The sequence below is a fragment of the Ovis aries genome, chromosome 8 (assembly GCF_016772045.2).
Source record: "Ovis aries strain OAR_USU_Benz2616 breed Rambouillet chromosome 8, ARS-UI_Ramb_v3.0, whole genome shotgun sequence".
Classification (NCBI taxonomy): Eukaryota; Metazoa; Chordata; class Mammalia; order Artiodactyla; family Bovidae; genus Ovis; species Ovis aries.
In genome coordinates, this window is record NC_056061.1 from 77,089,710 (window position 1) to 77,103,073 (window position 13,364).

General features: G+C 41.0%; 1 protein-coding gene across 34 annotated transcripts in view; it reads right to left on the reverse strand.

Annotated features, from left to right (window-relative positions):
* Positions 1–13,364, reverse strand: part of SYNE1 (spectrin repeat containing nuclear envelope protein 1) — a 492,315-nt gene that overhangs the window by 180,565 nt on the left and 298,386 nt on the right. For 28 of the 34 annotated variants that reach the window (XM_060419830.1, XM_060419826.1, XM_060419828.1 and 25 more), the window contains 6 exons: positions 12,655–12,840; positions 11,001–11,123; positions 10,183–10,365; positions 7,606–7,749; positions 2,398–2,592; positions 1,178–1,318 (listed from right to left, as the gene is read on the reverse strand). In XM_060419830.1, the coding sequence (XP_060275813.1) occupies positions 1,178–1,318; positions 2,398–2,592; positions 7,606–7,749; positions 10,183–10,365; positions 11,001–11,123; positions 12,655–12,840 (972 nt within the window). Of the gene's footprint in view, positions 1–1,177; positions 1,319–2,397; positions 2,732–7,605; positions 7,750–10,182; positions 10,366–11,000; positions 11,124–12,654; positions 12,841–13,364 lie in introns of those variants that run through there. The other 6 variants (XM_060419839.1, XM_060419838.1, XM_060419837.1 and 3 more) reach the window with 2 other exon arrangements.

Consider the following 13,364-nt stretch of genomic DNA (forward strand, 5'->3'; position numbering starts at 1 on the left):
CCTAGCACTTTTGTTATTATAACTTTTGTTATTATTCAAGTTATGGCCACTTTTCTCACTCAACTATAAGGCACTTGAAAGCAGGGGCCACTGCTGTTTCATCCTTTGTTATACCTCTGGATCCTAGCACAAGATTTCATGTCAAGCAAGCTACCTAGCTGATAATGAATGAACTGATACCTTTCTTAGAGCTCCATAGATTTTTACCACGAGAATTGTTTTATCAAAAGATTTCATTGCTTTATTTTCCTTGTTTGGAGGGAGGTGGGCTCAAAATAAAATAATATGATTGGTTTGTAATATAGCTTATAGAACATTTGCTCTGGTCAATGTTTCTCCCTTGATAATAAATTTCAGCATTTTTAAACACAAGTAATTTCATAGTAAAGCAATTAAAAAATTTTTTTTGGTTATTTGGCTAAAGAAAAGAAAAGAAAGCATTATTCAATATGCATTAAACAATTCTGATTATTATGAAAACATCCTTTTGATTTCTATGCAATATTTTTCATGAAAGCTTTTGAGATATTTAATTTAGTATGATCTATAGTTAATGGAATGTATCAAAAGGCACCTCATAATGAGAAGCTGCTGTCCCCATTTTATAGAAAATAAAACTTAAGGTTATTGACAGATAAGAAAACTCAAAACACAGATCTAGTTAGACACTAATGTGTATACTGACAGACGGCCTTTAAATTGGTTGGCAACTAGTAAATAATGAAGAAGTCTTTGTTATATTATATGGTGAAGATAAATTTTCCATCTTCAAAATCCGAGCTGGCAAGTGTCAAAACTTTGTTCAGTGAATGTTAACAACAGCAATAGAATCATGTTATTTTACAAAGGTGACATGAACGTTTCATTTTCTATTAGGATGCAGTACTCCATTACAAACAGCTGTTAGATGCTAAAGCCATAATGCCTTAAAACAGGCCCTTCTGCAGCTCCCATTTCTGTGACCTAATTTTTTGCTCATCTCATCTCTGTAGCCCAGGAGAGATGGTAGGTGAAGCCAGCATGGGTCTCACATGATAATCACAGTTTATGCAACTGTCACACCTAATGGTGTGATTCTCAAAGTCTATGACCCATACCCACAGTCTAATAAGAACAGAGAATGGAGTCCTGCATCCGTTCAGAGATCTGAGCTAGAGGAATGTCAAGTGGGCAGTACCTGGTTAACAGAGGCATCTGTATTAGCCACAGGTGAAGGGGAGCGACAAGCAGGCGGAGAAGAGATCTCACTGTTGGTTCCCTCCTCCCCAGACTCCTCAGTGACAGGTGACAGCAAAGTGTGACAGCGACCTGCAGTCATCTGTCACATAGAATGTGGCCCAAAGGACACGAAAATCGGTTAGTTATATTAACAAAACACCTGACCAGGCACCGGTTAAAACAGAGATAACCATACAACAAAAGTTAAGAGTTACTGAGATCTCAATTTACATACACATTCTGTGTTACTACTTGAAAGTTTTGTCGTCAAGTGACTATGACAGTAGGGACCACTGTAAAACAAACGTCGGTCGGGGATACAAGTCACGTTATGGAGTTTCACTGTCGATTAAATATTTCTTTAACTTATGTTCCCTTTCTTGATTGTCTGTATCTCTATAAATAACGATTAAAAATCACAAAGCAAACACATGAGAGAAGGGTCTATGAATTAAAGCTTGGTCTTTTGTAGGTATTTCGAATTCCAACTATTCCAGCCAGACAAATGCACCCAAAGTAATATATCACAAAAAGAGGTCGGGTTTGGTTATACACTACTGAAGACATAGTACATATGTGTGAAAATATAAGTGCTGGAAAACAATGAATTAAGAGGATAATGAACTCATTTTAGGTGCACAGTGATGGGGGAAATAACATTGCAGATAGAAATGAATGGAATTTATTTTAATCCAAAGTTAACTGTTGGATTTTCTACTATCTTATTCTTCTAGTAATAGCTTTTCTTGGATATGTTATGAAACATACAGAATCGGCAAGCATACCTAGTCACTCAGCATATTACCAGGAAAAACACACACAAAAATATATGTAGCGTGATTCTCCCATTTCCCCAGAAAACTAGAAAACTGCGCAAAGGAATTTTTTTGACACTCAGAGCCTCTGAGCATTATTGCTAAATTATAAACAAATGCAGGGCTGACCTTCAGCACGTTAAGTAATTCAGGAGTCTCAAACAAACAGCTTCGTTTCAACTGCCACTGATACAGTGTTAAAGACTGGCCTCGGCCCAAATGTAGTCAGAGAGTTAAGGGGACTGTTCTTCAGTTCATATCTGCAAGATCTCTAATACCAAGCCCCCTGAAAGGAGCTCAGGCCACTAGCCAGGAGGCAGTAGGAAGACAGCGCATTGGCAAGCCGGCCTTGACCCTTACTCACCATGACCACAGAGGGGTGGGCCGAGGTCGCGGGGAGGAGCTCCCCGGCCAAGTCCTCCGTCCCCTCCGCCAGCCCCTCCACCTCGGTCACCGTCAGCAGCATGGTGGCGTGCTTGGCTTTCACGGTCAGCATCTTGCACTTGGAGTTCAAAGAGGCGATCTGCTCCTGGTAGCCCTTAATTTTCTGAGCCAGCTCCTGAGGAAACATATCCCCCCGCCTCGGGGTGTCACAGCAGCATCAGAAGGAAACAGAGCTAGTAGCGTTCATCTTCCTCCGGGGCTGGCCAATGAAATCACAGAGCCGCGCCAGACCGAGCGGCGGGGAGGCAGGATGTGGACGGTGCGAGCGCGGAGCCTGCCTGCCGCGCGCCCCGAGCCAGACCACAGCGCGCGCCGGGGCCGGGAGGGGCGGTGGGGACCGCGCGGCGGGAGGCACGGAGCCAGGCGGCCGCGATTCTAATCCCAGAGATGCTCGGGGCTGGACTGGCATTTGGGTAACGTTAAAGACTGGCAACTTTCTTTAAAATGCCCGAGGAATCTGAAATTGCCAGATGGTTCATGCCATGGAAATTAGGTCATGTGATGACTAAAACTGCCAAAAATGCAATGCTTGGTTCTTACCACCTCGAATATGTCAAACAGAGCAGTCATTTGTGACAGACGAGTCATAAAGTAAACTGCTCCTGAATTCCTGTGACCCCGGCGAGTTGTTTTTTGCAGATAAGCTAAAGACTACTTAGGAAATCCTTAATTTTGATGCATTTTACTCCCCAAAGAAAATTTTGTGCAGTCATGAAATTTTCCCTCATGCACTCCATTATGCCTCTAATGTTTCTGATGCCTTAAACTAGAGCTTTGAACTTGAAGTTCTGTTCAATTTTAATGTCTTTTGATTTCCTTTGTTAGTAAAAAAAAAATTGTTTTGAGAGATAGAGGTTTTAAAATTTTTACAAGGAGCTAATTGAAAATATATTTTGAATAGCGCATAGCTCTTAAAAGTGAATATTATAGTATTAAAATTCTAAAATAATCTAAAATGGTAATCTTAAAATGTTAAATTTATACTTTCTTCAAAGACTAAAAAATGAACATGTAAGCATTCTTTTTTTTTTACATTCATGTAAGCAAAAATATTAATCCTAAAAGTACAAAATCTCTGCTTTTTTTTCTATTCCTTTTATTTGGCTTCTTCACTTGAAAAGCTGTTGTTTAGTACAGTACACATTTTGTGAGTCTTTAAAATGTGTGTGTATACACTCAAAGGCAATGGCACCCCACTCCAGTACTCTTGCCTGGAAAATCCCATGGACGAAGGAGCCTGGTAGGCTGCAGTCCATGGGGTGGTGAAGAGTTGGACACGACTGAGTGACTTCACTTTCACTTTTCACTTTCATGCATTGGAGAAGGAAATGGCAACCCACTCCAGTGTTTTTTCCTGGAGAATCCCAGGGACGGGGGAGCCTGGTGGGCTGCCGGCTATGGGGTCACACAGAGTCGGACACGACTGAAGTGACTTAGCAGCAGCAGCAGCACACTCAAAGGAGAGCTTTGAACTTGACAGTCAAACTACAGCTTTGAACTTGAAGTTCAGAAACAAAATAACAAAATGATACACGTGTATCTATATGCATGTGTATATGTATGAAGAGTGAAGTCACTCAGTCTTGTCCGACTCTTTGCGACCCCATGGACTGTAACGTACCAGGCTCCTCTGTCCATGGGATTTTCCAGGCAAGAGTACTGGAGTGGGGTGCCATTGCCTTCTGTGTGTATATGTATATGTACACACAAACACACCGTTTTGTGATTGTTGTCACTTTGTGTTTCCCCTCCCAAACAAAACCGACTGTGTCAGCATAAGGGAAAACAATCCAGGAGAATTCAGCTAGCAGCCTGTCTTCTTGACTTCTACTAGAAAGTACAGGAATTTTTTTAATCTAGGATTTAAAAAGTAGAAATCATCACTTCTTTACCTCTCGGGGTTGCAGATACTTAGTTAAACCTATTAGGTTTAACTAGGATTTTTTTTTTTTTTTTTTTTGGCCAAGTCACACAGCTTGATGGATCTTAGTTCCCTGGATTGAACCCAGGCTCATGGCATATTGAAAGCACAAGGCCTAGCCACCAGACTGCCAGAAAATTCCCCTAATAGGATTTTTAAAATAATGATTAAATAGCTATTTATCACATATGCTTTAGTGCCTAACATATGAATACTCTATAATAACTAGTAAACATGCATGTTTGGAAGTCATCTACCAGCTCACTGGACTCCTTGAATTCTGTTTTCAGCTAACATTTTGTGCATTCATGAAAATTTCCCTCATATACTCCACTGAGCCTTCATACCATGGCTGCCCATCTGGTAGAATTGAGGACTCTGTGAGAAACAGAGTTAGCCTCAGTCCTTCCACCATTCATGCCCACAGGGGTGGTCACATCCCCATGGCAGTACCCTGCTTAGCACACTGAGAGCAAATGCCCATTTTCTAAATCTCAAATTATTGGGTATAAAACTCATCTTGTTAGCAATGCAGTTCTGCTCTAGGCTCCAAAAGATTTTGATTTATTAGGCCTATGAAAATCTGCCTTTTATCATTAGTCCAAGAGACTCCCTTGAAGAAATAGTTCTCTAGAACTTTTTTCTGTAAAAAGAAACCTGCCAGTGTCCCAGGAGCTTTGTGGGTTGGGGGTCAAATTCACTAAGTTAAAATGGAGCATGGATGGGTTAATGAGTTCTCCATGCTCAGGAAGCGTATGTATGTGTAGTTTTAACTGAGTGTTTCTGAAGATCAAGACAAGGGATGAGTGTACAAGTGGGAACTCGGGTACAGTGGCTGCTCTGAGGGACGGTGCCCTCTGGGCAACCACCTGCGCCCAGGAGCATGCCTTCTGTGTCACGTGGAAAGCAGCTCTGAGAGTCTCTTCTATGCTTTAAAAGTGACAGGATCGCTTCTTTTTTTTTTTTTTTAATTAAATGTAACATTTGAAAAATTACAGGGAAAAAAGTGAATTTCCTAGAAATAAACAAATGATTATTCATCTTTATGAGTTAAAGTTAAGTATATGGAAACTAGCCTTACCTCAAGATGAAAATCCATTAAAAACACACATAAAAAAAAAACAGAAAAAAACATTCTCCCAGAATTCCGTTATAAATCAGGCTATCAGGCTTCCCCAACAACTCCCGCCACCCCCACCTCCACTCCCCACTGCCCTCCACAGCACTTTCCTTCCTGTGTTTGTTTTACACAAACCATGAGCCTGATGCAGGACTATGTCATTATAAACATGCAAGTACACTCTAAATCACATGCCAAAACTAACACAAGTCTGCACTAATGTTTAGAACTGGGAGAAGAAGCGACAAAATGAACAGATTATTGAACAGGAGCCAGAGGACAGTCTATGGCTGACTCTGCTGAGAGCTGGCAAGTCATTTATTCTCCTGGACCATCATTCTTTTTTTTTTTTTTTTTCCAGTGTTAGTTCCCTGACCAGGGACTGAACTCGTGCCTCCTGCACTGGAAGCTCTGAGTCTTAACCACCGGACCACCAGAGAAGTCCCCAGATATACCAGATTAGAATCTGTTTTCTATCAGTTACTACATCTGGAAGCTTAAGAAGTCATTCTAAAAAATTTATTTCTGTTTTCTTATCAGTAAAATGGAGACAATCCACACCCACACAAATTTTTAAGCTCATCAGGTTTTTGTGAAAGATAAACCGAAAACACTGTAAACTGTCTTAAAACACATAAAACAACAAAAAATCTATAGTAATCATAATTATTGTCATTCCAGACAGATTAAAAAATATATATATTTTCGGTGCCGTAGCTGAAAAGTTGTTGCAACAAAATTCTGGATCTTACAATGTGGGATTAAAAGTAGTTTCAGAATAAATGTGTATTATGAAGTCTAATGTATGCCTTATATATAGTTTTCAAGTATTTGCAGAACATCTTTTCATTTAACCAGTGACAGAAGAGAAACGAATAGTTAACATAGATGATAATCTACAGTATGGGAGTAAATGGAGGTAGGCTATTTATTTACATTATTTTATAAATCATACATGAATGTGATGCATTGGATGTGACAAGAAATTAACGAACTGCATTTGCCAAGGCGGGGGGAGTGAGATTTTCCAACTGTTTAACAACAATTGTTAAAAATTCAACAATTGAATCTTATGAGAACCTTGCTATGATATTTTGTTTGGAAAATTTTGTTGCTCTAATGAGAACATAGTTAAAATAGAGTAGATGGAAGGATAAGCTAAATGTCTATCCTTGGCACAGAGAAAGAAGACACGCCCTCCTCTAGTAACTTTCCAAAATTCATGATGCTGTAATCAGCCCTCAAGGAACAAGTCAACGTGACCTATACAGGATTTAACAAGTCAGGAAAGGAAAGCCACTGCTCTCCTGAAGGAACTGAAACACTCGAGGTATATGATCTCTGAGACCAGGTTTGCACGCAGGGTGCTCAAGTTCTAAGGTCATAATGATGCCAAAGATACAAGGAAGGAGGCATATCTGAACATGGAAAAGCTGTTAAGAGTCATAACACGGTAATCATCAAAATCAACAATATGAGCCATTCACTGATTTTGGTAAAAGGAGGTGAAATGACCTATACATGAAAGAGCAAATGATTTTCTCTTTAACGTGAAATATCCCTTCTTTTTAAAGAAGGCCATCAAAGCAGCAAGGCTTTAAGCATTGCTGTTCCTTATGATCTGTAAAGACAGGGAGTACAGGGACTTCTCTGGCAGTCCAGTGGTTAAGATTCCACACTTCCAGTGCAGGAGACACAGGTTCAATCTCTGGTCGGGGAATTAAGATCCCATATGCAGCGTGGAGAGGCCAAATGAATAAATAAATAAAGAAGACAGGGAGTATAGTGTGTTTTGGTGTATGGATTGTGAGAATTCTGCTGGAAGCAGTCAGTGGGTCATGGTGGAGACAGACATGTCATGAATGTTGTGTCAAAAGGTTTTGGAATTAAGTGGAGGACTCATGCTACTGGGTCTTAGAGAACATCAGGAAAAATAGCACTCAAAATGCAAAGACAGCCAAAGAAGCTCTCCAAGAACCCAACATGTTATGTCCTGGACAGGGAAAATCTTTCCATTTCATCCGCTAAAAACCAATCACATATTCTCACCAAGCCAGGGCCCTGCCCTTGAACTTGGCTTGTCTTACCTCATGCCGAGAAATCTGGGCTTGCAGTTCCTGGATGTTGCTGGTGGCCACAGGCTTATCCTCAATCTCTCTGTGAGCTCCTTCTATGAGTTCCTGGAGGTGCTGCATTTCTTGCTCATATTGTTCATACTGCACCACAGCCTCCTTTGAAGGAAAAAACAAAAGCATAGACAATTATCTGTCAATATTAGTAACTGTGTGCGTGCTCCTGTGCAAACTCTGACAAACTCTGGTGTTAATGTTTATTTACCCATGAGTCAAGGGAGCAAAAAAATGATGCCGAAAATTCCTAGAGATTCAAATTCCCAGTTTTCTGCTGATATTTCAGAGCCTTCTCTCTAAAACATTTTGTCAAGATTATTGATGGACTGAACATAATGGTGCTGGAGAAGACTCTTGAGAGTCTTGAAAGTGAAGTCGCTCAGTCGTGTAAGACTTTTTGCGACCCCATGGACTGTAGCCTACCAGGCTCCTCCATCCATGGAATTTTCCAGGCAAGAGTGCTGGAGTGGGCTGCCATTTCCTTCTCCAGAGGCTCTTCCCAACCCAGGGATTGAACCCACGTCTTCTGCATTGCAGGCAGACGCTTTACTGTCTGAGCTACCTTTGGCCGAACATAGTGGTGCTGGAGAAGACCCTTGAGAGTCCCTTGGACAGCAAGGAGATCAAACCAGTTAATCTTAAAGGAAATCAGTCCTGGGTATTCATTGGAAGGACTGAAGCTGAAGCTCCAAATACTTTGACCACCTGATGCGATGAACTGCCTCACTGGAAAAGACCTTGATGCTGGGAAAGATCGAAGGCGGGAGAGAAGGGAACAACAGAGGATGAGATGGTTGGATGACATCACCGACGCAATGGACTTGGATGGCACAACCAAATTTGATGGACATGACTTTGAGCAAGCTCCAGGAGTTGGGGATGGACTGGGAAGCCTGGCATGCTACAGTCCAGGGGGTGGCAAAGAGTCAGACACAAATGAGCGACTGAAGTGAACTGAACTGAAGTGGTTAGATCCTCCTTCTTCTCCTTATTGTCCTAAAGATGACAATGTTATGGTCCAGAACATGGTAGAAAAGTAGTACAAAAAACATGATTACTTCATTTTTCTGTCAAGTAAATTCTGTGAGGGACTCAGCTAAGTGCTGGAGTAGGAGATAGAAAAAAATGAATGAAGTATGTCATTTGTAGCAAGAAAGGTAGAGGTTGTCTAGAGGTCATTCTGAGTGAAGTAAGTCAGACAAAAACAAATATTATATGAGATCACTTATATGTGGAGTCTAAAAAAAAATGGTACAAATAATGAACTTATTTACAAAGCAGAGAGTCACAAATGTAGAAAATAAACCTGTGGTTATCAAGGAGGGAGAGATGGGGGATAAATTGGGAGATTGGGATTGCAGATTCTTTACCGTCTGAGTCACCAGGGAAGCTCATGTATAAGACAGATAACTAATAAGGACCTGGGGCTTCCTTGGTGGCTCAGATAGTAAAGAATCTCCCTTCAGTGCAGGAGACCCAGGTTTGATCCCTGGGTCGGGAAGATCCCCTGGAGAAGAGAATAGCTACCCATGCCAGTATTATTGCCTGTAGAATCCCATGGACAGAGGAGCCTGTTGGGCCAAAGTCCCTGGGGTCACAAGAGTTGGACATGACTGAGCAACTAACACTTTCACTTTCATACAAAGACCTACTGTATAGCACAGGGAACTCTACTCAATACTCTGTAATGACCTATATGGAAAAGGAATCTAAAAAGGTGTGGATATGTGTATAACTGATTCGCTTTACTAGATGCCTAAAACTAACACAACATTGTAAATCAACTACACTCCAATGCAAATTTATAAAAAATGAATGAAGCGTGACTTCTATACTCAGGAATTTACTGTCTTAACAAATCAAAAGATAATTCAGGAAGAGTTGGCCAAATAGACCATTAGTGGTTTAATGAGAGGGCATGTTTACAATTTTTGGATAAAGTAGGTGAAATATTAGTTGAAAGCAGATATGAGATAGTTTCATTTCTTCAATATGTGATAGTTTCATTTCTTCTTAGTAAATAATTGGTCTCTTAGGTGAAGGGACTAAGAGTTATAGCTGGGTGTACTTCTCAGGCAATAAAATATATCATAAGCTGAAATATGAAAAAAAATTCTATAGTGTACCTTAGCAGTAAAATCTTATTACAAAGTTTTAGATGATTTTCAGATGAATAATAACATAAAAATATATGGTTGAATATAAAATTAACCTTTACAAGTTGTTTTTTATTTTATATATATATATATATATATGTATATATATATATATATATATATGCTGCTAAAAGATAGTTTTCACCAAAATATATTTTTAATAGAGCTTGCCCCAGGCATTTGTGAGTGATCTAAATGATAGCATTTCATGTCCCTATTTTATATAATCACAACAAGCTGTCAGAGTTAACAGTCTGGATGTGTTCTGATGGCTGAGCCCACGCAAGCGCTAAGAAAAGCAGCCGGTGACTCATTTGCTGCTGCTCTGCCGGCGGCGTGGGGGCCACCTGCAGACGCTGGCTGGCCCAGCTGCACGTGCCTGCATGATGTTGCACTGCTGGATGGCCGTATGCTGGAGCCGGCTGGCCTCCTCCTGCAGGTGCAGAGCTGCGTGGCAGAGCGGAAGGCTGGTGACCACGTCCTCGGGGATCCGGAGCGCGCTCTGACAGACCTGCACCGCGTGGACTTTTGGCTTGAGTGACTCCATCTCAGACAGCAAATGCTGAAAGTGCAAGTTCACATTCTAAATTTTAAAATTCTATATTTATACAATTTGATATCAATTTATTTATATAAGGTATATGTAGATATAAAATATACATTTTTCCTGGGACTTTCCTGGGTGGTCCAGTGGTTAAGAATCCACCTTCCAATGCAGGGGATTCAGGTTCTATCCCTGGTCAGGGAACCAGGATCCCACATGCTGTGCCTACACGCCACAACTCGCCCTACACGCCTACACGCCAGTGTGCCTCAACTCCTGAGCCCATGTGCTCTGGAGTCTGTGCTCTATAACAAGAGAGGCCCACAAAAAAAAAAAAAAAAAAAAAGAGAGGCCCACACACCACAACAAAGACCCAGCACAGCCAAAAAGAAAAAAAAAAAAAAAAATTCCCATTTAAAAGATATATTCTAAAATATTTTTAAATTTTACATTTTAATAGTTTATTTCAAAAGCAAGAGATATTAACTAAATTACAGGTCTGTCCAAAGTTATAAAAATTTTCCCAGGAATTGTTTTTTTTAATACTGCATACAGTGCTCAGACAATAAGTTTAGAAATCACTTTTCCTAACTATCCTTTCTTTTTCAAAAATATAGCTCCCCCCTCATTTCCCCTGAATTATTTTTGCTTGCCTGTCGGTGAGAGAGTTGTTCCTTGAGACTTAGACGTCCAACTTCTGGAGAAGTCAGGGTTGTCTGGGCTTGCTCCAAAGCAACTTGTAAGTTTCTGAGCTCTGCTTCAAATTTTTTCATATCCTGCAGAGTAAGAGTGAATCAATGTTGATATATAAGCACTTGAAGTCCAAAGTCATAGGTGGAGACTACTATCATGTAAACAGGCAGTGAAACAAGAGGGAAAGGGGGAGGGGTACAACCATTAAAACAATGACATAGCCATAGGACATGACAAAAATGGATTAGAACCAATTAGGTCCAAGATGGCAGAAGATCTGACTTACAGTAGCCCTTGAGCCTTGTTATATTCTATTGGTAATACATCAGCATCTAAATGACACGTGCACCAGCACCAGAACAGTTTTGAGGCCAATCATAAGTTAAAAAATGGGTAGTGGCCCAGTTCCTGGAAATCCCCATTCTTTCCCCCCAAAATAATTGGAATAATCCTCCCACTCATTAGTCTATGAAACTTCCCAGCCCATAAAAATGAACCACAATAGTTCGGGGCACTCTCTCACCTTCTATGATGGCCCACACTCTGTGGAGTGTGTTTCTCTCTAAATAAATCCACTTCTTACCTATAACTTTATCTCTCACTGAATTCTTTCTGCCTCAAGACATCCAAGAACCTCAGATTCACCAGGAACAGCATGACCCCCTATTGGGCCTTCTGGGGCAGATCTTTCCCCCAATACCCTCTATTTTAGCTCCTCTTCGAAGTACCCAGATAATAGTATCTGATGTACATTTCCTGACTTGTTTTACAGATGTTAAAATCCCCCACCAAATGGATGGTGTTAACTACTTGATGACCAAGAGCACACAGCTCCAGGCGTCCTGGAGCTTAAGGACTGATAATGTTAAGCCACCACCCTGTCACCCCACCATCAGCCAATCAGAGAACTGTGCATGAGCTGATCACAGATGCTTCAAAACTCCTCCCTCATCTGGCCGTAAAAATGCTTTGCTGAAACCCTTCGAGATGCTATGGGTTTTTTGGACATGAGCTGTCTGTTTCCTTGCACAGCCCTGTAATAAACGTTTGTCTGCTTCAAACTCCAACGTATGGTACTGTGTGACCTCATCATGCGTCAGGCCTAAGAGGGTAACATTCATAGTCAAGAAGGCTCATTAGATGTGAACACTCTATGTGCACTTTCTGCCACCATTTGATTTTACCTTAAAAATGTATCTATGAATTTTATTTTATTTTATGGTCACAGCATGTGGGATCTTGGCTCCCCAGCCAGGGACTGAACCCACGTCCTTTGCATTGGCAGCACAGAATCTTAACCACTGAACTGCTAAGGGCCTCCCATCATTGTTGTTTTTAATGATGTGTGTGCTCAGTCGCTCAGTCATGTCAGACTCTTTGCGACCCCCTGGACTATAGTCTGCCAGGCTCCTCTGTCCATGGAATTTTCCATGCAAGAATACTGAAGCGGGTTGCCACTTCTTATTCCAGGGAATCTTCCCAACCCAGGGATTGAAACTGCATCTCTTGAGTCTCCTGCATTTCCAGGAGGGTTCTTTACCACTGTGCCACCCAGGAAGCCCATAATGATACACTTTTCCATTTAAATAACCTTTTTTTTTTTTTTTTTTTTACCTTGGCAGCATCATGGAGACTCTGTAAACGAATTTTGATCACCTGTCGCAGCTCCTCAGTCTCCCGTCCCAGGTCTGCCACTTGCTGAGACATTATTTCTGTATGGTACACACTATCGAGGTACTGTAATTTCTCAGTCATTGCTTCCAGATCATTGTGAATATCTTCAGATTCTTCTAGCATGGTCTAGAGGGAATTAGCAACATCCAGGACATTGGTAGGTAGGTAAAGAGGTAATCAGGACAGTATGGTGTAAAGACCATCAGATTGGGAAAGGGATAAGGAGATTTAATTTACATTTCCCATGCATACTGTGTATTTTATTGTGTTTAAACGTCACAGCTCTGTGCCTGTTTCCCACTTCCTGTCACCCCCTTTTCAGAGAAAAAGAAATCAAAGGTGAGGAGCTGTAAACAATCTGTTGAGGCCATATGTGTTGAACCATAAGGCTAGTCCTCAGTCTGCCACCCCAAGCTACTCAGGACAGGAATATTCTAGCGGTGGTAACGCTCTGAGGCACTGGGTGTCTTCATCAGCTCACTGGCCTCTCTTTTCTCATATTCAACTAAAGAGATGCTTTTCAGCTCTCATATTCTATAGCTAAGCTCTAAGCATATATGGATCTAAGAAACGAAAATAAGACTCAAATGCTTAAAGTGAGACAAAGGGGTAGAAACTATTTGGGATTAAACAAAGCCCTTGGCATTCAG